Consider the following 22,943-nt stretch of genomic DNA (forward strand, 5'->3'; position numbering starts at 1 on the left):
CAAATGAAATGTAACTTTACAAATATCCTAATATTTTAAGTATGTTAGATGCAAGAAGGAATACATAAATCAACAACAGATAACATCAGGGCAGGCATCACTTAAGGACTCATGCCCCTACAGCTGAGTACTTTTATATCTACTTGCTTATTACTGCTGACAAAGTATCAGTTAAAGTAATTCAATGAATTCGGTGGCTGAAGCAGAAATCAGAGTCTTCTGAAATGAACACAGGTGAGTGTACGAAGGTGATGTGGCATCTTAGTCAGCGAGAGTCATCTCAAAGTGAGTTCAGATCTCCACCCATCTTTCTTAACCTTTTTTGCAAGGTGGTTGATGAAGAGAGGGCTCTCATCATCTCCACTCTGATGATTTCCCAGGCGCAGTCACTGTATTCCTTTTCTTTCAGGTAGACATGGATGTCCTGGAAGTACTTCTTCACAGTCAGAATGGGGCCCATCCTTCCCATGTCAGAGTCCTTCTCTCCCATCACTGGGCCCAGGCAGGCGTCCAGGTCCTCCAGCTGCTGTTGGAGCCCAGTGCAGAGCTGCTCCAGGAGGGTGGTGTTCCAGGCAGCAGACGAGTGCTCTATGTGGAAGAGGTTGAAGCACTGCTGGAGCATCTCGTGGAGCACAGAGATAGCCTGATCCTTCTGGAGCTGGTTGCCCTCCACCATCTCCTGAGGAAGACCAAAGTCTTTTCTGTCCTGCAGACAGGGATGAGGAGAGAGTCTGTTCATTCGGGCCAGGAGCCTGAGGTTCTCCCTGGCACCTAGCATGTGGTCCTCAGACAGGTAACAACCCAGAGATCGTCCCGGGCCGTAGCTGACCAGCACCAGGGCCATCAGTAGAGAGAGCACGAAGGCCATGGGGAAGATGTGGCTGCTGCTGGGCTGGCTGAGATGGGGTCTGGGTGAACCTTCAGGTAGGTTCTCTGATGATGATCGTTCTAAGCAAGGCTTTTAAATAGGGAAGACGGTACTCATTATCCGAAAATTTCTCTCTCACTTTCTGTTTGTGTTTTCAGTTAGATATTATCTATTTGACCTAGGAAATGTAGTCAATCTAAACTCTTAATTTTTACAGTAGAAGTTTAATTTTCCCAATAAAATTTGGGTTTGTCAATGTAAATGTATATCAATTAAATGAGAAACTAAATAAAGGCTGAAGTTATGTAAGTATGCAAAGACTTATAGATGTGTACATAGTTATTATGTACAAATTTAGGTATAATATATATAAACATTCCTTTTGTTTATCTTATGTCAGGAATATAATTTTCCGTTGATTCTTAACTGCATTTTTCCCTCCTTATCTTACACATAGGAATGCAGAGTCACTCAGGCCATATTGATGTTTGTATTTTCTTTTCTGTCTCACAGAGGATAAGCTTGTAATTAAGGGTGAATGAACTACTCAGTTGTTTCTGTTCTTTTGAGAACATTCATTCAGGTTCCTGAGATTACATTTCACTGGGGCCACAAGATCACGAGAGTGGAGTATTTCCCGCCATATCAGTAAACCAGGATGACACAGTCATCAAGAGTTTCCAGCCCTCCAGGGCGCTCAGGGAGGGGGAATACACCTGTGGGCTCAGTTCAGTTCAGTCTCTCAGTTGTGTCCCAATTTTGTGACCCCATGAATTGCAGCACACTAGGCCTCCTTGTCCATCACCAACTCCCAGAGTTCACCCAACCTCACGTGCATCAAGTCGGTGATGCCATCCAGCCATCTCATCCTCTGTTGTCCCCTTTTCCTCCTGCTCCCAATCCCTCCCAGCATCAGAGTCTTTTCCAGTGAGTCAACTCTTCACATGTGGTGGCCAAAGTATTGGAGTTTCAGCTTTGGCATCAGTCCTTCCAAAGAACACCCAAGACTGATCTCCTTTAGGATGGACTTGGATCTCCTTGTAGTCCAAGAAACTCTCAAGAGTCTTCTCCAACACCGCAGTTCAAAAGCATCAATTCTTTGGCGCTCAGCTTTCTTCACAATCCAACACTCAAATCCATACATGACCACAGGAAAAACCATAGCCTTGACTAGACGGACTTTTATTGGCCAAGTAATGTCTCTGCTTTTTACTATGCTATCTGGGTTGGTCATAACTTTCCTTCCAAGGAGTAAGCGTCTTTTAATTTCATGGCTGCAATCACCATCTGCAGTGATTTTGGAGCCCCCAAAAAATAAAGTCTGACACTGTTTCCCCATCTATTTCCCATGAAGTGATGGGACCAGATGCCATGATCTTCGTTTTCTGAATGTTGAGCTTTAAGCCAACGTTTTCACTCTCCTCTTCACTTTCATCAAGAGGCTTTTTAGTTCCTCTTCACTTTCTGCCATAAGGGTTGGTGTCATCTGCATATCTGAGGTTATTGATATTTCTCCCAGGATTCTTGAATCCAGCTTGTGCTTCTTCCAGCCCAGCATTTCTCACGCTGTCCTCTGCATATAAGATAAATAAGCAGGGTGACAACATACAGCCTTGATGTACTCCTTTTCCTATTTGGAACCAGTCTGTTGTTCCATGTCCAGTTCTAACTGTTGCTTTCTGACCTGCATATAGGTTTCTAAAGAGGCAGTTCAGGTGGTCTAGTTTTCCCATCTCTTTCAGAATATTCTAGAGTTTATTGTGATCCACACAGTCAAAGGCTTTGTCATAGTCAATAAAGCAGAAATAGATTGTTTTTCTGGAGCTCTCTTCCTTTTTCCATGATGGGAATTTGATTGTTGGCCATTTGATCTCTGGTTCCTCTGCCTTTTCAACAGCTACCAAATTGCAGCTACTCCCTAAGGTGAGCCCAAGGCAACTCAGGAAGTGAAAAAATGCAAGATGCAAGAAAATGCAAGGAAAGGTGCCCCAGGAGAGCTGAGATTGAGGAAAGGAATGTTTTCAGTGAGCCCAGACACTTGCCTCTTCCCATACAAAGGAAAAGTGCTAAATTCCTTAACTTGAGATAGCTGGTTTTCTTTAATTCGCAAAACTGCTTTGATGTTCAGACTACCTCCCCTTTCTTGCAAACTCCTATATAACCTGACTCTTCCCCTCTCCTCCTTGGAGCAATCTCTCAGGGTGAATTGATATACTGCCTGCCGAATTCCCATCAAATAAAGCATAACTTTCAACTTTTAGGTTGTCATTATTTCTTTATGTTTTTTAAATTAACTTATTTATTTTAATTGGAGGCTACTTACTTTACAATATTGTAGTGGGTTTTGCCATACACTGACATGAATCACCCATGGGCGTACATGTGTCCCCCATCCTGAACACCCCTCCTGCCACCCTCCCTGTCCCATTCCCTCAGTGTGGTCCCAGCGCACCAACCCTGAGCGCCGTGTCACATTCATAACACCGGACTGGCGATCTACGTCACATACGGTATATTACATATTTCAATGCTATTCTCTCAAATCATCCCACCCTCACCTTCTCACACGGAGTCCAAAATTCTGTTCCTTGCATCTATGTCTCTTTTGTTGTTTTTCTTTCTGACTTACTTCACTGTGTATAATAGGCTCCAGATCAACAGTCAGGAACAATATACAAGACATGACGGTTTCTTTCAACCTGCTTTTTATGGTAGATCTATTGGAGAAGAAAATGGCAACCCACTCTAGTATTCTTGCCTAGAAAAGCCCATGTACGGAGGAACCTAGTAGGCTACAGTCCTTGGAGTTGCAAAGAGTCGGACATGACTGAGAGACTTCACTTTCACTTTTATAGTCTTGCACAGGCTGTGCCAATATCCCCACCAGGAACCCTGCTTCTTTTCTGGTGCATGTAGGTCTGAAGATTCTAATTCCAAGATAATTAATTGCCTTTCCAGCACCACCTCACTCACAAGGTGGTTATCACCTCTAGTAGCACTTTTCCTCTGGAATGACAGTGTCCTCAACCAAACTCTCTGGGTCTCACCCATGAGGGCAGGCTAACTGCATCCTGAGAACTTCAGAATTCTACTGTGGAGGGACTTGTCTCTTTGTTTGCAAAATCATTCATCTTCCAGCATCCCCACCCTCTCCCATGCAGTGTTTGTGTGAAGGAGGGGAGTTCTCAGTGATGACCTCCTCTTCTCCTGATCCATGTCCCCAGGTATCAAGTGTCAGCAGCCCTCAAATGCTGAGAGATAAATTGCGGAGAGCTAAGTACGTGGAGGCATTGTCCAATGGTAATTGTTACACCTTCGGTAGACAATTTTTATTTGGCCACTACAGCTTTTATCGTTCAAGTCTTTTACTTAAAGTGTTCAAGATTTGTTTTGCTCAGAATTTCTGCGTTGGGTATAGGGGATTCAGTGATGATGTAATGTAATATCAAAAGCTTCTGTCACAGAAATCAGTGCCCTTTGGTTGTTCATTCAGTCTACATCTTTCTGTTGGGCTGTCATGTTGATCCATCTCTGTCTCGTGCTCAGAATGCAGAGCAGTGAGGCCCAGGCTGTGTCAGGGAGACATAGCCTTGTTTCTATACTTATTCTTGATGCTTTGTTTTAAATTTAAAGAACAGCAAAAAAAATTTAAGAACTTATTTTCTGCATATTGATTTACTGGCCAGTTTGTCTCTCTCCTGCTGTGTTCCTTTACATTTCATCCTAGGGTTAATGAAAAAGGAAGGAAAAGAATGGCAGAGGGCGTCACCATATTTTCTGTGATTTTTAAGATGAGAGATTTTTTGTTTCTCATGTCAACTTTCCTGAAAGACAAAACTTGATGGCTGTTTGTGGACAAAAATAAAACAAATATAACTTTGAAGTCCATGAAAGAGAATATAGACAAATGCCTTTTTTGCTGACGCTATGGCAAAGTGTAAGTTAAATCTAAAGAAGGTCAACCAAAAAATGGAAGGAATCATAATATTTGAAAGTTGTCCAACAGTCTCAAAGACAGCCATGTGCACGTGCTAAGTCGCTTCTGTCACGTCTGTCTGCCCATGGGATTCTCCAGGCAAGAATACTGGAGTGGGTTACCATTTCCTCTTCCAGGGAATCTTCCTGACCCAGGCATCAAACCCTGGTCTTTATGTCTCCTGGATTGGCAGGCAGGTTCTTTACCACTGGTGTCACTTGGGAAGCCTCCACAAAGATGGCCAGGTGAGACCAAAAATTGTACATGTAGTCGTGCCCCCAAAAGGGGCCCCAAATGCTGAAGGAAGAAGAAAAGGAACAAAACTTCTTTCACATATGAATTAGAGAGCCCTCTCATTTGTCAGTTGGAGAGAAGCAATGTAAAGACAAGTCTGTAAATTGAGGCAGAGATTTGATAGATCTAGGCTAAACTGAAGCCCTTCCCCACTGTCTAAGCAAACGCGCACACACACACACACACACGCACACACACGCACATACACATCATGGTTAATTCCTGAATTACAATTAGATTTCTTTAATAGTTCTCAATTCTGCCTAAATAGACACATCCCAGGCTATTGGTTGGCAACAGTTGTGTTCTCTGAAATCCCTTTATTTGTGTCTGTGTTCTCTCTTACTCCCGAGGATAATGGAAGGGATGCAAGTGCAGTTATTATTCAAAGGGAATAGTAAACTTAAAGCAAGGCTTTCAATAGGGAAGACAGTACTCATTTTCAGAAGTTTTCTGAAAATGTTTTCTCACGTCCATTTTGTTTTCATTTAGACATTTTCTATTTGACCCAGAAAATGTAATGAATCTATAGTTTTAATTTTTACAATAGAAGTTCAGTTTTCCCCTTAAACCTTGGATTTGTCACTCCAAATGGATATCATATACATGAGAAACTAAATAAAGGCTGACATTATCTAGGGATGTAAAGACGTATACACATGTACATACTTATGTACACGTTTTAAAATATGTAAAGATTCCTTTTCTTTGTGTCAGGAACAAAATTTTTCCCTGACTCTGAACTGCATTTTTTCTCTCCTTACCTTGTACATAGGAGGTCAGAGTCCCTCAGCCCCTATAGGTTTCTGTATTTTGGTTTCTGTTTTAATCAGAGCAGAGGCTTGTGAGTATTAGTGCATGAGCTAATCGGGTGTTTCTGTTCTTTTGAGAACATTCATTCAGGTTCCTGAGGTTTCATTTCACGGGACCACAGGTCATGAGGAATGGGATGTTTCCCGCCATATCAGTAAACCAGGATGACACAGTCATCAGAGTTTCCAGCTGCACTGGCAACCCACTCCAGTACTCTTGCCTGGAAAATCCCAGGGATGGAGGAGCCTGGTGGGCTGCAGCCCATGGGGTCACTAGGAGTCGGACACAACTGAGCAATGTCACTTTCACCTTTCACTTTCATGCCTTGGAGATGGAAATGGCAACCCACTTCAGTGTTCGTGCCTGGAGAATCCCAGGGACGGAGGAGCCTGGTGGGCTGCTGTCTATGGGGTCACACAGAGTCGGACACGACTAAAGTGACTTAGCATGGTGCTCAGGAAGGAGGAATATACCCCTGGTCTGACAGCTATCAGATTGGAGCCACTCCCTAAGATGAACCCAAGGGAACTCAGGATGTGAAAAATGGAAGGCTCATGGCCCCAGGATAGGTGAGATGCATGAACAGAATGATTTCAGTGAACTCAGACTCTTGTATCTTCCCATACACAGCAAAGTGCTAAATTCCTTACCTTGAGATATCTGGTTTTCTCTACTTCACAAAAATACCTTTGAGGTTCAAGCTACCTGCCCATTCTTGCAAACTTCTATATAACCTGGCCTCTACCCCCAGTTCTTTGGAGCACTTCTCTCTGTGTGACTTGAAATACTGTCCCCTGAATTCCTACCAAATAAAACATAACTCTCAACTTTTAGGTTGTGACTTTTTTCTTCAAGTTGACAGTCAGGAATAATATACTAGACATCTCTGTTTTTTTCCACCTTTTTTTTTATGGTAGATCTATAGTCCTCTACAGACTGTGCCACTACCCCCACCAGGAATCCTAGTTCTTTCTAGTGCACTTAAATGTGAAGATTCTAAACAAAGATAATTGTATTTCCAACACTGCCTCACTCACAAGGTAGTTTTCACCTCTAATAGCATGATTCGTCTGAATGACAGTGTCCTTCGCCCAAACTCTCTGACACTCACTCGTGAGGGCAGGCTTACCTCATCCTGAGAAGTTCAGGATCTACTATGGAGGGGCCTGTCTCTTTCTCTGCAAAATCATTCATCTTCCAGGATCCCCACCCTCTCCCTGGAGTGTTTCTGTGAAGGACCCGAGTTCTCAGTGGTGACCTCCTCTTCTGACCTGTGTCCCCTGGTATCAAGGGTCAGCAACCAAGATGCTGAGAGCTAAAGTGTGTTTTTGTCTATGTGTGTGCGTGTTAGTCCTCAGTTGTGTCTGATTCTTTGCGTCCCTATGGACTGTAGTCCTCCAGACTCTTATGTCTATGGGATTTTCCAGGTAAGAATACTACTTAGGTGGAGGCATTATCCAGTTGTAATAGTTACATCTTTAGTAGGCAATTTCTATTTTGCCACTACAGCTTCTATTATTCAAACCTTCTGTTTAAACTGTTGAACATTTGTTTTCCTCAGAATTTCTGAGTTGGCTATAGGGAATTCAGAGGTGGTGTTATACATTCTTAGAAGCTTGTATCACAGAAACCAGTGACCTTTAGTTGTTCATGGGGTACATCCGAATGGGCTGACTTGTGTATCCATCTCTGTTTTGTGCTGAGAATGTGGACCCATGAGGCCAGGCTGTGTCAGGGAGAAATAGCCTTGCTTCATTACTTACTCATGATGTTTGGTTTTAAATTTAAATAACAACAAAAGATTTAAGAACTTATAATTCTATAGTGATTTGCTGGTCGATGTTTGTCTCTCTCCTCCTGGCTTACGTTCCATTTCATCCTAGGGTTAATACAAAGGGAAATAAAAGAATGGCAGAGGGGCTTCACCGCATTTTCTGTGATTTTCAAGACTGGATATTTTGTCTCTCATTTGATCTTGCCTAGAAAGCAAAACAGTAGTGTTTGTGGGCAAAATAAAACATATATATATATATATATATATATATATATATATATATCTCTCTCTCTCTCTCTCTCTGAATGTCATGAAAGTGAAGAAAGATAAGTGACATTTCTGCTGACAAATGGCAAAGTGCAAGTTAAATCTAAAAAAAGCTCAGCCAAACAGTGGAAGAATTGTAGTATTTAAAGGATGTTAAACAGTCACAAAGACAAGCTGGTGTGCGAGCAAAGTCGCTTCAGTCATGTCTGACTCTTTAGGACCCAGTGAACATCCTCCCTTGTCTATGGGATTCTCCAGGCAAGAATACTGGAGTGGGTTTCCATTTCCTTCTCCAGGGGATCTTCCCGACCCAGGGATCAAACCCAGGTCTCTTATGTCTCCTGCAGTGGCAGGTGGGTTCTTTAGCACCAGTGCCACCTGGGAAGCCCCACAAAGACAGCCAGATGAGTCCAAAAATTATCCACGTAGTCTTGCCCCCCAAAGTGTCCCCAAAGTGTTGAAGGAAGAGAGAAAATAACACAAAACTTAATATACAGGAGAAGGAAATGACAATCCACTCCAGTTTTCTTGCCTGGAGAATTCCATGGACCGAGAGCCTGTGGGGTACAGTCCATTTCAGTTCAGTTGCTCAGACGTGTCTTAGTCTTGTAACCCCATGGACTGTAGCACGCCAGGCCTCCCTGTCCATCCCCAACTCCCAGAACTTACTCAAACTCATGTCCATTGAGTTAGTAAAGTCATCCAGCCATCTCATCTTCTGTCACCCCCTCCTTGTCCCACCTTCGATGTTCCCCAGCATCAGGATGTTTTCAAAGCATCAGTTCTTCACATCAGGTAGCCAAAGTATTGGAGTTTGAGCTTCAGCATCAGTCCTTCCAATGAATATTCAGGACAGATTTCCTTTAGGATGGACTGGTTGGATCTCTTTGCATTCAGTGGGACTCTCAAGAGTCTTCTCCAACACCACAGTTGAAAAGCATCGATTCTTCAGTGCTCAGCTTTCTTTATGGTCCAACTCTCACATCCATACGTGACTACTGGAGAAACCATAGCCTTGACTAGATAGACCTTTGTTGACATAGTGATGCCTCTGCTTTTTAATATGCTGTCTAGGTTGGTTGTAAGTGACAAATGTGGTCCACTGGAGAAGGGAATGGCAAACCACTTCAGTATTCTTGCCTTGAGAATCACATGAACAGTATGAAAAGGATACAGTCCATGGAGTTGCAACTGGGTTGTACTCAACTGAGCAACTGACATGTATTTAACCTAGAAATTAGAGCTGTCTGAGAGTGTCAGTTCCTAGGCAGATTGATAAGAAGTCTGGGGTCCCCAAGGACGAGAGAGGGGTCTGGCACTCTCCAGGAGGATATAGGGTCTGGAGTTCTCAAGGAGGAGAAAAAAATAAACTTTTTTTCATGATCGCTTTGTCTTAGTTAATAGAACAAGGTATCTTGCTCGAGGATGTGTTTCTCCTTAGCAAGAACCTGCTGACTTATCTTGAGATGTACATTATAGGAGTGGGTGTGATAAGATCTTTCTATTGTTAATTCTCATCCCATTATCTTAAAATGTATATTGTAGGAGTGGATCTAGTAAGATCTGTAAACCTTGAGACATTCTCTTGATTTACTGTAATAACCAATTAAAAAGTATATAGCTCCCTTGCTAAGGCTAGTGAGTGGGGCCCTGTCCGTCCCCCTTCTGGTGTCTATGTCAGAAGCTTTCTCTGTCCCTTTTTATGGTTTAATAAAACCCTGCTATACAAAAGCTCTTGAGTGATCAAGCCTGGTCCCCGGTCCCAAAGCTAAATCTTCTTTTGAGATCAGATATCCGACATCCTTTACGGTAAGCTGTCAGCCCTCTCATCCATTAATTGCAGAGAAGCAATCTAAAGATGAAGTCTGTAACCTGAAGCAGAGATTTGAGAGATCTAGTCTATATTGAAGCCCTTCCCCGCTGCTTGATCAGTAAACCCATACACACACTCTCTCTCTCTCTTCCAGGTTAACTTCCTCATTTACAGTATGCCATTACCTTACTAGTTCTCAATTGGACTCAAGTAGGTACACCACAGGTTATTGGTTGGCAACAATTGTATTCTCTGAAATCCCCTTATTTGTTTCTGTTTGGTCTCTTATAGACTTCCCTGATGGCTCAGATGGTAAAGGCATCTGCCTACAATATAGGAGATGCCGGTTTGATACCTGGGATGGGAAGATCCTTGGAGAAGGAAATGGCAACCCACTCCAGTATTCTGCTTGGAGAATCCCATGGACAGAGGAGCCTCGGAGGCTACAGTCCATGAGATCACATAAGTCGGACACAACTGAGTGACTTCTCTCTCATACTACTGACTCAAGGTGGAAAGGATGCAAGTGCAGTTATTATTCAAAGGGACATTGAGAATTTTCAACTGAAGTCAAGGAACTGACAATGTACATTTTAGGAAAGAGTTAATGCACCTTCAAACAGGAGCTATTTCCGCTGATTTCCCTTGTATTTTCCTAGCCAGAATGCCATGGTCAAGGCTCAAGGGTGTTAAAGTAGGTAAAGCAAATGATGAACGTGCAACCTTGGCCAGATAAGCAGCCTGGAAGCGAGAAACACATCCTGACCTTTCTCTCCATGCAGCTTCCTTAGGCCAAGACATGTCCTACCTGAAGCTGGGAGTATTTTCCTCTCTAAAATACAAAAGCTTAGGAAGCAGGCTTTTTCAAGTTATTGGTGTCAGTTCTTTCCAGGAAAGGTCCTCCTTGAGCTCTTGTAACAAGGACATTCATTCCCCAAAATATTCATCTCAAGAAAAACAATAACCACTTATTTAACAGTTTCTTAAAAGCCTAGAACTTTGCCTCAAACTTGTAAGTGGTAGCTTTGCACTGTCAGGGCTTCCCTTGTGGCTCAGACAGTAAAGAATCTGCCTCCAATGTGGGAGACCCAGGTTTGATCCCTGGGTGGGGAAGGTTCCCTGGAGAAGGAAATGGCAATCCACTCCAGTATTCTGCCTGGAGAATCCCATGGACAGAGGAGCCTGGTGGGCTGTGGTTCATGGGGTGGCAAAGAGTTGGCACGACTGAGTGACTATGCTTTGCACTCGTAAGGGAAAATCGGTGGCCAGAACCACAAACAGGAAAGAGCTGTATGAATGGCTGGTGCAGGGGAAGGACCAGTGAATCTGGGGAGCATACTGGGAATTGCCACACTGTGAGGAAGTACTGGCATACTTTGTTTTATCTCATTTCCCAGTAATTGCATTTTTTATACATTGAAGGTTTCTGACAACCCCGTGTCAAGCAAGTCTATCAATGCCACTTTCAACAGCCCTTGCACACTCACTGTCTTTGTGCCACACTGCAGTAATTCTCAGGATAGTTCAAATGTTCACCAACAAAACATTTTGAAGGTCCAGTTGATCAATGGTGAAATTTAGCAGTAAAGTATTTTTTAAATTAAGGTATATATGTATGGTCAGGCCACTCAGGATGACTGTTCTCTTACTCTCTGTACATCCCCTGCCCCACCAGTACACCCTATGCACATGACTGGCTTTTCTCTGTACCTGTCCCAGGCCCCAAATTTGATCTTTTTTATCAAAGGGGTGGTGAGGAGCGTGTCCCTCTACTGCTTTCCATGATAACTAATGAGCCCACCTGATCTCACCCCTAGGACCAGCACTCTCCTCACCCACGTGCCTCTCCCTCTTTCCCCATTCCCCACTTCCCCACCCTCTACTCCCCACCCCTCCATTGCTCTCAGAATGAAGCCTGTCACCATGTATTAGTACTTCCCACCCCCAGTGCACCACTCATGGTGGGGTTGTTGCTCCAGGACCTTGCTTCAGACATGTGAGCGCCTCCCATCCATTAAAGTATCCCTGTCTCTGTTCTTGACGGGAGATTCTTTCTTTGGTCTCGAAGCTGGGCAAATATAGCTCTTGTAAGCCTGCAGGGTACAACCCAACAATTGGTGACAGGCAGGATTGGGAGAAACTCCTGTGAGTGCCAAGATAAAGGATGGGGGGATGGAAAGTTATTGGGGGCATCCACTAGCATGTGGGGCCCAAAAGTTGCTGGATGATCCTGAGGTGGCTGTCCACTAACCGAGGGGGCCCAAAAGTTGCTGGCTGTAATCCCCAAGCTGTAGGGTACTCCTGAGGTGGCCATCCACTACCATATGGTGCCCAAGAATTGCAGAGGGAATCCCAGCAGCAGCAGGGAAATCCCTGGGTGGCTGTCCACTAGGACATGCAGCCTTTCAGGGGCTGTCCTTGTTGAATGGGGGCTGCCCAGAGATCTGGAGAACAATGGCCTCTGTTAGCTCTGCTACTGTTTCAAAGTGAGCCTTTTGTAATTGGTTAAGCCAGCTTTCTGGAAGGAATTGGTATTTCTCTTGTGCCTTTGCCATGTAAATGATCTACCTGGGCTCTCTGGAACTAATCATCTGTGATTTTTAAGAGTAAGGAGAAAAAAGTGCTTTTAGGTAAACTATAGATATAATTATGTTTAGGTAACATCTATCTAAGAACATCACCCTGGATTTTGGTAACTTGAAACTAAGTTAAGAGAACTCATTGCCTTTCTGTGCCGTGTGCCTCATTGTGTTGCACTCTTTGGGAACCCATGGGCTACAGCCTTCCAGGCTCCTCTGGCCATGGGGATTTTCCAGACAAGAATACTGGAGTGGGTTGCTTAACCCTCCTCCAGGGGATCTTGCCAACCCAGGTCTCCGGCATTGCACACAGATTCTTTACCAACTGAACCACCAGGGAAGCCCAAGAATACTTGAGTGGTTAGATAGCCCATCCCTTCTAAAAGGGATCTTCCTGAACCAGGAATCGAACAGGGGTCTTCAGTTCTGCAGGCGCATTCTTTACTAGCTGAGTTACCAGGGAAGCCCTGAGGCAGTTTAGAAAGATATATAATATTATTTGTCTTTTCAGCATCATTTGGACCTAAAACCTCCTGTGTGAGGACATTCTTTTCCTTTACTTCTCTTTGCAGTCCTTAGTATAATTGAAATAAAATAATACTGTTTTTATGTCCTCTTCTCTGAAAGACTGAGAGTTTCCATGCAGTAGGAACTACATTTGCTTTATTCACTTGTATTCCTTGGTGAGAATTACACAGTCTGTCATGTAGGTACTCAATGTATATGCATAATATGAATGGAATGAATGAATAAACAAATGTAACCACCCATTCTTTAATAAAGTTTTAATAATAATAATAATAAAGTTTTTGAGTAAAGAAACTCATTTTCTTTGATTTAATAAATAGAACAAAGGACAAATTTAATAACACAAAATGGTAAACATGTTTTAGAAATTTTAATAGATGTACAAATGAAATGTAACTTTACAAATTTCCTAATATTTTAAGTATGTTAGATGCAAGAAGGAATACATAAATCAACAACAGATAACATCAGGGCAGGCATCACTTAAGGACTCATGCCCCTACAGCTGAGTACTTTTATATCTACTTGCTTATTACTGCTGACAAAGTATCGGCTAAAGTAATTCAATGAATTCGGTGGCTGAAGCAGAAATCAGAGTCTTCTGAAATGAACACAGGTGAGTGTACGAGGGTGATGTGGCATCTTAGTCAGCGAGAGTCATCTCAAAGTGAGTTCAGATCTCCACCCATCTTTCTTAACCTTTTTTGCAAGGTGGTTGATGAAGAGAGGGCTCTCATCATCTCCACTCTGATGATTTCCCAGGCGCAGTCACTGTATTCTTTTTCTTTCAGGTAGACATGGATGCCCTGGAAGTACTTCTTCACAGTCAGAATGGGGCCCATCCTTCCCATGTCAGAGTCCTTCTCTCCCATCACTGGGCCCAGGCAGGCGTCCAGGTCCTCCAGCTGCTGTTGGAGCCCAGTGCAGAGCTGCTCCAGGAGGGTGGTGTTCCAGGCAGCAGACGAGTGCTCTGTGTGGAAGAGGTTGAAGCACTGCTGGAGCATCTCGTGGAGCACAGAGATAGCCTGATCCTTCTGGAGCTGGTTGCCCTCCACCATCTCCTGAGGAAGACCAAAGTCTTTTCTGTCCTGCAGACAGGGATGAGGAGAGAGTCTGTTCATTCGGGCCAGGAGCCTGAGGTTCTCCCTGGCACCTAGCATGTGGTTCTCAGACAGGTAACAACCCAGAGATCGTCCCGGGCCGTAGCTGACCAGCACCAGGGCCATCAGTAGAGAGAGCACGAAGGCCATGGGGAAGATGTGGCTGCTGCTGGGCTGGCTGAGATGGGGTCTGGGTGAACCTTCAGGTAGGTTCTCTGATGATGATCGTTCTAAGCAAGGCTTTTAAATAGGGAAGACGGTACTCATTATCCGAAAATTTCTCTCTCACTTCCTGTTTGTGTTTTCAGTTAGATATTTTCTGTTTGACCTAGGAAATGTAGTCAATCTAAACTCTTAATTTTTACAGTAGAAGTTTAATTTTCCCAATAAAATTTGGGTTTGTCAATGTAAATGTATATCAATTAAATGAGAAACTAAATAAAGGCTGAAGTTATGTAAGTATGCAAAGACTTATAGATGTGTACATAGTTATTATGTACAAATTTAGGTATAATATATATAAACATTCCTTTTGTTTATCTTATGTCAGGAATATAATTTTCCGTTGATTCTTAACTGCATTTTTCCCTCCTTATCTTACACATAGGAATGCAGAGTCACTCAGGCCATATTGATGTTTGTGTTTTCTTTTCTGTCTCACAGAGGATAAGCTTGTAATTAAGGGTGAATGAACTACTCAGTTGTTTCTGTTCTTTTGAGAACATTCATTCAGGTTCCTGAGATTACATTTCACTGGGGCCACAAGATCACGAGAGTGGAGTATTTCCCGCCATATCAGTAAACCAGGATGACACAGTCATCAAGAGTTTCCAGCCCTCCAGGGTGCTCAGGGAGGGGGAATACACCTGTGGGCTCAGTTCAGTTCAGTCTCTCAGTTGTGTCCCAATTTTGTGACCCCATGAATTGCAGCACACTAGGCCTCCCTGTCCATCACCAACTCCCAGAGTTCACCCAACCTCACGTGCATCAAGTCGGTGATGCCATCCAGCCATCTCATCCTCTGTTGTCCCCTTTTCCTCCTGCTCCCAATCCCTCCCAGCATCAGAGTCTTTTCCAGTGAGTCAACTCTTCACATGTGGTGGCCAAAGTATTGGAGTTTCAGGTTTGGCATCAGTCCTTCCAAAGAACACCCAAGACTGATCTCCTTTAGGATGGACTTGGATCTCCTTGTAGTCCAAGAAACTCTCAAGAGTCTTCTCCAACACCGCAGTTCAAAAGCATCAATTCTTTGGCGCTCAGCTTTCTTCACAATCCAACACTCAAATCCATACATGACCACAGGAAAAACCATAGCCTTGACTAGATGGACTTTTATTGGCCAAGTAATGTCTCTGCTTTTTACTATGCTATCTGGGTTGGTCATAACTTTCCTTCCAAGGAGTAAGCGTCTTTTAATTTCATGGCTGCAATCACCATCTGCAGTGATTTTGGAGCCCCCAAAAAATAAAGTCTGACACTGTTTCCCCATCTATTTCCCATGAAGTGATGGGACCAGATGCCATGATCTTCGTTTTCTGAATGTTGAGCTTTAAGCCAACGTTTTCACTCTCCTCTTCACTTTCATCAAGAGGCTTTTTAGTTCCTCTTCACTTTCTGCCATAAGGGTTGGTGTCATCTGCATATCTGAGGTTATTGATATTTCTCCCAGGATTCTTGAATCCAGCTTGTGCTTCTTCCAGCCCAGCATTTCTCACGCTGTCCTCTGCATATAAGATAAATAAGCAGGGTGACAACATACAGCCTTGATGTACTCCTTTTCCTATTTGGAACCAGTCTGTTGTTCCATGTCCAGTTCTAACTGTTGCTTCCTGACCTGCATATAGGTTTCTAAAGAGGCAGGTCAGGTGGTCTAGTTTTCCCATCTCTTTCAGAATATTCTAGAGTTTATTGTGATCCACACAGTCAAAGGCTTTGTCATAGTCAATAAAGCAGAAATAGATTGTTTTTCTGGAACTCTCTTCCTTTTTCCATGATGGGAATTTGATTGTTGGCCATTTGATCTCTGGTTCCTCTGCCTTTTCAACAGCTACCAAATTGCAGCTACTCCCTAAGGTGAGCCCAAGGCAACTCAGGAAGTGAAAAAATGCAAGATGCAAGAAAATGCAAGGAAAGGTGCCCCAGGAGAGCTGAGATTGAGGAAAGGAATGTTTTCAGTGAGCCCAGACACTTGCCTCTTCCCACACAAAGGAAAAGTGCTAAATTCCTTAACTTGAGATAGCTGGTTTTCTTTAATTCGCAAAACTACTTTGATGTTCAGACTACCTCCCCTTTCTTGCAAACTCCTATATAACCTGACTCTTCCCCTCTCCTCCTTGGAGCAGTCTCTCAGGGTGAATTGATATACTGCCTGCCGAATTCCCATCAAATAAAGCATAACTTTCAACTTTTAGGTTGTCATTATTTCTTTATGTTTTTTAAATTAACTTATTTATTTTAATTGGAGGCTACTTACTTTACAATATTGTAGTGGGTTTTGCCATACACTGACATGAATCACCCATGGGCGTACATGTGTCCCCCATCCTGAACACCCCTCCTGCCACCCTCCCTGTCCCATTCCCTCAGTGTGGTCCCAGCGCACCAACCCTGAGCGCCGTGTCACATTCATAACACCGGGACTGGCAATCTACGTCACATACGGTATATTACATATTTCAATGCTATTCTCTCAAATCATCCCACCCTCACCTTCTCACACGGAGTCCAAAATTCTGTTCCTTGCATCTATGTCTCATCCAAGGCTATTGGTTGGCAACAGTTGTGTTCTCTGAAATCCCTTTATTTGTGTCTGTGTTCTCTCTTACTCCCGAGGATAATGGAAGTGATGCAAGTGCAGTTATTATTCAAAGGGAATAGTAAACTTAAAGCAAGGCTTTCAATAGGGAAGACAGTACTCATTTTCAGAAGTTTTCTGAAAATGTTTTCTCACGTCCATTTTGTGTTTTCATTTAGACATTTTCTATTTGACCCAGAAAATGTAATGAATCTATAGTTTTAATTTTTACAATAGAAGTTCAGTTTTCCCCTTAAACCTTGGATTTGTCACTCCAAATGGATATCATATACATGAGAAATTAAATAAAGGCTGACATTATCTAGGTATGTAAAGACTTACATACATGTACATACTTATGTACATGTTTTAAAATATGTAAAGATTCCTTTTCTTTGTGTCAGGAACAAAATTTTTCCTTGACTCTGAACTGCATTTTTTCTCTCCTTACCTTGTACATAGGAGGTCAGAGTCCCTCAGCCCCTATAGGTTTCTGTATTTTGTTTTCTGTTTTAATCAGAGCAGAAGCTTGTGATTATTAGTGCATGAGCTAATCGGGTGTTTCTGTTCTTTTGAGAACATTCATTCAGGTTCCTGAGGTTTCATTTCACGGGACCACAGGTCATGAGGAATGGGGTGTTTCCCACCATATCAGTAAACCAGGATGACACAGTCATCAGTTTCCAGCCGCACTGGCAACCCACTCCAGTACCCTTGCCTGGAAAATCCCAGGGATGGAGGAGCCTGGTGGGCTGCTGTCTATGGGGTCACATAGAGTCGGACACGACTAAAGCGACTTAGCATGGTGCTCAGGAAGGAGGAATATACCCCTGGTCTGACAGCTATCAGATTGGAGCCACTCCCTAAGATGAACCCAAGGGAACTCAGGATGTGAAAAATGGAAGGCTCATGGCCCCAGGATAGGTGAGATGCATGAGCAGAATGATTTCAGTGAACTCAGACTCTTGCATCTTCCCATACACAGCAAAGTGCTAATTTCTTACCTTGAGATATCTGGTTTTCTCTACTTCACAAAAATACCTTTGAGGTTCAAACTACCTGCCCATTCTTGCAAACTTCTATATAACCTGGCCTCTACCCCCAATTCCTTGGAGCACTTCTCTCTGGGTGACTTGAAATACTCTCCCCTGAATTCCTACCAAATAAAACATAACTCTCAACTTTTAGGTTGTGACTTTTTTCTTCAAGTTGACAGTCAGGAATAATATACTAGACATCTCTGTTTCTTTCCACCTTTTTTTTTTATGGTAGATCTATAGTCCTCTACAGACTGTGTCACTACCCCCACCAGGAATCCTAGTTCTTTCTAGTGCTCTTAAATGTGAAGATTCTAAACAAAGATAATTGTATTTCCAACACTGCCTCACTCACAAGGTATAGTTTTCACCTCTAATAGCACTTTTCATCTGGAATGACAGTGTCCTCAGCCCACACTCTCTGGGACTCACTCGTGTGGGCAGGCTTAACACATCCTGAACTTCAGAATTCTACTGTGGAGGGGGCTTGTCTCTTTGTTTGCAAAATCATTCATTTTCCAGGGTCCCTACTCTCTCCCTAGAGTGTTCCTGTGAAGGACCCAAGTTCTCAGTGATGACCTCTTCTGACCTGTGTCCCCAGGTATCAAGGGTCAGCAGCCCTCCGATACTGAGAGATAAAGTGTGTTTCTGTTTATGTAGGTGGAGGCATGATCCAATTGCCACAGTTACACCTTTAGTAGACAATTTTTGCCACTACAGCTTTTATCGCTCAACTCTTTTACTTAAAGTGTTGAACATTTGTTTATCTGAGAATTTCTGAGTTGGCTATAGGGAATTCAGTGATGGTGTTATGTATTAATAGAAGCATAAAAGTGATGGAAAAAAGTGACCTTTACTTGTTCATGCGGTACATCCATCTGTTGGGCTGACTTGTCTATCCATCTCTGTCTCATGCTCAGAATGCAGAGCCATGAGGCCCAGGCTGTGTCAGGGAGAAATAGCTTTGTTTCTTTACAAACTCATGATGTTTCATTTTAAATTTAAATAACAACAAAAGATTTAGGACTTATATTTTACATAGTGATTTGCTGGTCGGTGTTTGCTTCTCTCCTCCTGGGTTGCGTTCCATTTCATCCTCGGGTTAATACAAAGGGAAATAAAAGAATGGCAGAGGGGCTTCACCTCATTTTCTGTGATCTTCAAGACTTGAGATATTTTGTTTCTCCTTTCAACGTACTTAGAAAGCAAAACGATAGTTGTTTGTGGAGAAAATAAAACATTTGTATATCTGAACATAAAGCATATGTATATCTGTCATGGAAGTGAAGAAAGATAAGTGACTTTTCAGCGGACAAAATAGCAACATGTAAGTTAAATCTAAAAAAGCTCAGCCAAACAGTGGAAGAATCATAGGATTTGAAGGATGTTAAACAGTCACAAGACAGGCATCTGTGCGTGCTGAGTTGCTTCAGTCATGTCTGACTCTTTGAGACCCAGTGGACAGCCTCCCCCGTCCATGGGATTCTTCATGCAAGAGTACTGGAGTGGGTTGCCATTTCCTCCTCCAGAGGATCTTCATGACCCAGGGATCAAACCCAGGTCTCTTATGTCTCTTGCAGTGGCAGGTGAGTTCTTTAGCACCAGTGCCACCTGGGGAGCCCCCACAAAGACAGCCAGATGAGTCCAAAAATTATCCACGTAGTCTTGCCCGAAAATTGTCCCCAGAGTGTTGAAGAAAGAAAAAAAAAAAAAAAAAAAAGAACAAAAGTTACTTAACATACAGGAGAAGGAAATGACAATCCGCTCCAGTTTTCTTGTCTGAAGAATTCCATGAAAGGAAGAGCTTAGCGGGTACAGTCCCTTTCGGTTCAGTCACTCAGTCGTGTCTGACTCACTGCGACCCCATGGACTGCAGCACGCCAGGCCTCCCTGTCCCTCACCAACTCCAAGAATTGACTCAAACTCATGTCCATGGAATCGGTGATGCCATCCAACTATCTCATCCTCTGTCATCCCCTTCTCCTCCTGCCTTCAATCTTTCCCAGCATCAGGATCTTTTCCAAGGAGTCAGTTCTTCGCATCAGGTGGCCAAAGTATTGGAGTTTCAGCTTCAGCATCAGTCCTTCCAATGAATATTCAGGATTGATTTCTTTAGGTTAAACTGGCTGAATCTCCTTGCAGTCCAAGGGACTCTCAAGAGTTTTCTCCAATAGCCCAGTTCAAAAGCATCAATTCTTTGGCACTCAGCTTTCTTTATGGTCTAACTATCACATCCATACTTAACCTCTGGAAAAACCATAGCCTTGACTAGACAGACTTTTGTTGCCAAAGTAATGTCCCTGCTGTTTGAAATGCTGTCTAGGTTGGTCATAAGTGACGAAATGTGGTCCACTGGAGAAGGAGTGGCAAACCACCTCAATATTCTTGCCTTGAGAAAAAACTTTCCCTTTGTATAGTCCACGGAGTTGCAAAAGAGTCATACTCAAATGAGCAACTGACATGTGTTTCACCTAGAAATTAAAGGTCTCTGAACGTGTCAATTCCCAGGCAGATTGATAAGAAGTCTGGGGTCCCCAGGGACGAGAGAGCGGTTTGGGGCTCTCCAGGTGGAGATAGGGTTCTGGAGTTCTCAAGGAGGAGAAAAGAACAAACTTTTTTTCTACATTGCTGTGTCTTAGTCAATAGAACAGTGTATCTTGCTCTAGGATATGTTTCTCTGTAACTAGAACCTTGTGATTTATCTTAAGATGTATGTTATTGGAGTGGGTCTGGTAAGATCTTTCTATTGTTAGTGCTAATCTCATTATCTTAAAATGTATTTGGTGGGAGTTTGTCTAGTAAGATCTTTAAACTTTGAGACATTCTTTTGATGTATTGTAATAAGCAATTAAAAAAGTATATAGCTCCCTCGCTAAGGCTAGGGAGTGGGGCACTCTCCATCCCCCTTCTGATGTCTATGTCAGAAGCTTTCTCTCTTTTTATACTTTAATGAAACTCTGCTATACAAAAGCTCTTGAATGATCAGCATGGTCGCTGCTTCCGGAGCTAAATCTTCGGAGATCAGGAATCCTACATTCTTCACCATAAGCTATCAGCTCTCCCATCCCTTAATTGGAGAGAAGCAATCTAAAGATGCAGTCTGTAACCTGAAGCAGAGATTTGAGAGATCTAGTCTATATTGAAGCCATTCCCTGCTACTTGATCAGTACACACACACACACACACACACACACACTCACACTCTCGCTCTCTCTTCCTGGTTTACTTCCTCAATTACTGTAGTTCATTACCTTACTAGTTCTCAATTCTACCCAAGTAGCTGCACCCCAGGTTATTGGTTGCCAACAATTGTATTTTCTGAAATAGCCTCATTGGTGTCTGTGTTCTCTCTTACTACTGAGTCAAGGTGGAAGGTGGAAGGTGGATGCAAGTGGAGATATTATTCAAAGGGACATTGAGAGTTTTCTCCAGAAGTCAAGCAAAGAACAATGTACTGTTTAGGAATGAGTTAATGCCCCTTCTAACAGGAGCTATTTGCTCTGATTCCCCTTGCATTTCCCTACCTAGAATGCCATGGTGAAGGCTCCAAGGGTGTTAAAGTAGGTAAAGCAAATGACGAATGTGTAACCTTGGCCAGATGAGCAGCCTGGAAGTGAGAAACACGTCCTGACCTTTCTCTGCACGCAGCTTCCTTAGGCCAAGATATGTCCTGCCTGAAGCTGGGAGTATTTTCCTCTCTACAATATGAAAGCTAAGGAAGCAGCCTTTTTCAAGTTATTGGTTCAGTTATTTCCAGAAAAAAAAATCTTCCCCTAGTTCTGAAGAAAATGCTAATAAGAAGGCAGACTTCTGCCTAGAAGAGCAAGAAGCCTGTTCTAGACTTGATCAGTGTCCTAGTGCATCTGAGTCGGTAGGTGGCACGCTTCCCCCATAATTATTTTTAGTAGCCTCAAGAGGAAAAGGGATCCTGCTTTCTAGTCCATTTTGGCCAAGGCTGTTGTTACAGTATAGTAACAAGGACATTCTCTCATTCCCAAAAGTATTCATCTCAAGAAAAACAATAACCTCTTACATAAGAGTTTCTGAAAAGCCTAGAACTTTGACTCAAACTTTTAAGTGGTGGCTTTGCACTGTCAGGGCTTCCCTTGTGGCTCAGACAGTAAAGAATCTGCCTTCAATGTGGGAGACCCAGGTTTGATCCCTGGGTGGGGAAGATCCCCTGGAGAAGGAAATGGCAATCCACTCCAGTATTCTGCCTGGAGAATCCCATGGACAGAGGAGCCTGGTGGGCTATGGTTCCTGGGGTGGCAAAGAGTGGGCACGACTGAGACACTATGCTTTGCACTCTTAAGGGGAAATCGGTAGCCAGAAGCACAAAGAAACAGGAAAGAGCTGTATGAATGGCTGGTGCAGGGGAAGGACCCAGTGAATCTGGAGAGCATACTGGGAATTGCCACATTGTGAGGAAGTAGCGGCATCCTTTGTTTTATCCCATTTCCCAGATAATTGCATTTTTTACACATTAAAGGTTTGTGATAACCCCGTGTCAGGCAAGTCTATCAATGCCATTTTCAAAAGCCCTTGCACACTCACTGTCTTTGTGCCACACTGCAGTAATTCTCAGGATAGTTCAAACCTTCACCAGCAAAAACTCTGAAGGCCCGGATGATCACTGGTGATTTTTCGCAATAAATTATATATGGTCAGGCAACTCAGGATGTCTGTTCTCTTAGTATCTGTACATCCCCTGCCCCACTAGTACACCCTATGCACATGACTGGCTTTTCTCTGCACTTGTCCCAGTCCCCAGATTTGATCTCTTTTGTCAAAGGGGTGGTGAGGGACGTGTCCCTCTACTGGTTTCCATGATAACTAATGGGCCCAACTGATCTCACCCCTAGGACCAGCACTCTCCTCCCACATGTGCCTCTCCCTCCTTCCCCATTCCCCACTTCCCCACCCTCTACTCCCCACCCCTCCATTGCTCTCAGAATGAAGCCTGTCACCATTTATTAATACTTCCCACCCCCAGTGCACCACACATGGTGGGGTGTTGCTCCAGCACCTTGCTTCACATCCTGGGGCAGCACATGTAAGTGCCTCCCATCCATTAAACCATCCCTGCCTCCGTTCTTGATG

The 22,943-nt window shown here is 43.3% G+C and overlaps 2 protein-coding genes across 2 annotated transcripts; both read right to left on the reverse strand.

Annotated features, from left to right (window-relative positions):
* Window positions 1-208: 208 nt before the first annotated feature.
* On the reverse strand, window positions 209-1,799 carry LOC147366745 (interferon tau-3). The gene has a single exon (XM_086414278.1). It carries the CDS (start codon window positions 866-868, stop codon window positions 281-283), a length of 588 nt encoding a protein of 195 aa, XP_086270404.1. The 5' UTR covers window positions 869-1,799; the 3' UTR covers window positions 209-280.
* A 9,726-nt stretch (window positions 1,800-11,525) lies between these two features.
* On the reverse strand, window positions 11,526-15,740 carry LOC147366746 (interferon tau-1). Its single transcript, XM_086414279.1, has one exon. It carries the CDS (start codon window positions 14,160-14,162, stop codon window positions 13,575-13,577), a length of 588 nt encoding a protein of 195 aa, XP_086270405.1. The 5' UTR covers window positions 14,163-15,740; the 3' UTR covers window positions 11,526-13,574.
* Between the last annotated feature and the right edge of the window lie 7,203 nt (window positions 15,741-22,943).

This window comes from Bos grunniens, chromosome 8, assembly GCF_055505025.1.
Source record: "Bos grunniens cultivar Pamir isolate PY7600 chromosome 8, Bosgru_T2T1.0, whole genome shotgun sequence".
Taxonomy (NCBI): Eukaryota; Metazoa; Chordata; class Mammalia; order Artiodactyla; family Bovidae; genus Bos; species Bos grunniens.